This window comes from Myotis lucifugus, unplaced genomic scaffold (assembly GCF_000147115.1).
Source record: "Myotis lucifugus unplaced genomic scaffold, Myoluc2.0 scaffold_11, whole genome shotgun sequence".
Taxonomy (NCBI): domain Eukaryota; kingdom Metazoa; phylum Chordata; class Mammalia; order Chiroptera; family Vespertilionidae; genus Myotis; species Myotis lucifugus.
The window spans coordinates 314,669-316,316 of record NW_005871059.1 but is presented as its reverse complement, the minus strand read 5'-3'; the positions used below and the strand labels follow the sequence as shown (position 1 = coordinate 316,316).

Below are 1,648 nucleotides of genomic sequence, written 5' to 3'. Positions count from 1 at the left end.
ATATGTTATGCACACAAAAATGAAATGAATTAGGGTTCACCTTGATTAAAGAGACTTTCTTAGACATTCTAGAACGTCAGCATTAGGCATACACCGTAAAAAAACATCTTTGCAACCCAATTCAAATTATTGTTTTTAAAACGCTGCATCCTCCAAAAACTTTAATTGTCCTCAGACAGATGACCCAAGCTTAGCTACGGAAACTCAAATGTTAGGAGGAGACCATGACTAGAAGGTCAAGAAAAGGATGATTGGCTGTTAGGGCTCAGAAGTTACATGCTCTTCTCAGGCCGATGCTAGAACTGGGAAACAGCATGAACGGTAATGTTCAGTTTTTGAAATACGGTTTTTGCATCGTCAAGAAAAAAGATTAACCTATCAGGAAGAAGTCAGCACATTCAATTACCAATCAAAAGCAGGAAAGAAGCCAAAGCCTGGGGATACCCAAGCACCAATGAGGACGTCATTTTCTAGTCTCCGCCAATGAGCGGCTGGATAGGGGGCGGGGCAACAGGAGGACCAATTGCCACAAAATACAATCTGCACTACAACTGTTCTAACCACAGTCCTCGCCTCTCAAACCACTGGAGCAAACCCCTGACAAGGCGTTTGTTAAATACTTTCTACTCTCCTCGCCCCGGGACAGTTACAGTGAAGTCCCTTCCTCATACCAGAGCTAAGGCCTTCTTTCCACCAGCTCCACAGACTCGCAGAAAGAAGAATTGCAACTTTGCACTTTTTGCCTTCACAGGAACTGGCAGTGCAGCGTTACCTGAGGGGGTGGGACAGCTCCAGTGCGCAGGCGTGCATGCCTTGTGGGGGCGAGGCTGTAGTGACGCAAGGCAACCTGGGAGTTGTATTTTTTTGTGCTGCTGGAACTCAAGTGCTCCTGGCGCCGCCTGAACTACATTTCCCAAGAGCCTCCGCGACTTCGGGGCGGGAGGGCTGGTTAGTTAATGAGCTCGAGGAAGCCGCGGCGCGGCCCACCAGGTTCCAAAACAAGGAAATGAAGGGGGGAGGCGGGATTGGGGGTGTCTGCTGGAGCTGCCGCCACCGCCGCGGAGGAGGAGGAGGAGGTGGCTGCGGGGACCGCCGAGGAATCCCCTGCTGAAGGCGGACCGCGGGGCGGCGGGTGTCGCGCGCGTGTGCGCGCGCCCGACTGGCGGCTGTTGGAGAAGTGGAGCGGCGGTCGCGGGGGGGAGGAGGAGGAGGGACTGAGCGGCGGCCCCCGCGTCCCGGTGCCTCTATGGGGGAAGCAGACAATGGATTATGATTTCAAGGCGAAGCTGGCGGCGGAGCGGGAGCGGGTGGAGGATTTGTTTGAGTACGAAGGGTGCAAAGTGGGACGCGGCACCTACGGGCACGTCTACAAGGCGAGGCGGAAAGATGGGTAAGAGCTGGGGCGGGGGAGTAGGCTGGCTCGGGTCCTCGCCCTGCCCGCCAGCGCGCGGGGTGGGTGGGTCGGAGCCCGGCCGTGCCCGAGGGGCGAGGCGGAGGTGGTCGCGGCGCCGCGTCCTGGGACGGACTCGGAGGGACGCGGGTTCTGCCCGCCCCCCCATCCCCCCGTGCGGCCCCGTCGCGCCCCTCGAACTCTCGCGGCGCTTCTTGGGCGGGGGGCGTCGGCCCCCCTCGGGGGAGGGGAGATTTC

At 57.6% G+C, this 1,648-nt stretch overlaps 1 protein-coding gene across 4 annotated transcripts in view; it reads left to right on the top strand.

Annotated features, from left to right (window-relative positions):
- The first annotated feature begins 954 nt into the window (after positions 1 to 954).
- Positions 955 to 1,648, top strand: part of CDK19 (cyclin dependent kinase 19) — a 117,355-nt gene continuing 116,661 nt past the window's right edge. Inside the window, exon 1 of one of the 4 annotated variants that reach the window (XM_023750102.1) lies at positions 955 to 1,390. In XM_023750102.1, the coding sequence (XP_023605870.1) occupies positions 1,263 to 1,390 (128 nt within the window). In that variant the 5' untranslated portion in view covers positions 955 to 1,262. The remainder of the gene's footprint in view (positions 1,391 to 1,648) is intronic. The other 3 variants (XM_014451769.2, XM_006084353.3, XM_014451774.2) reach the window with 3 other exon arrangements.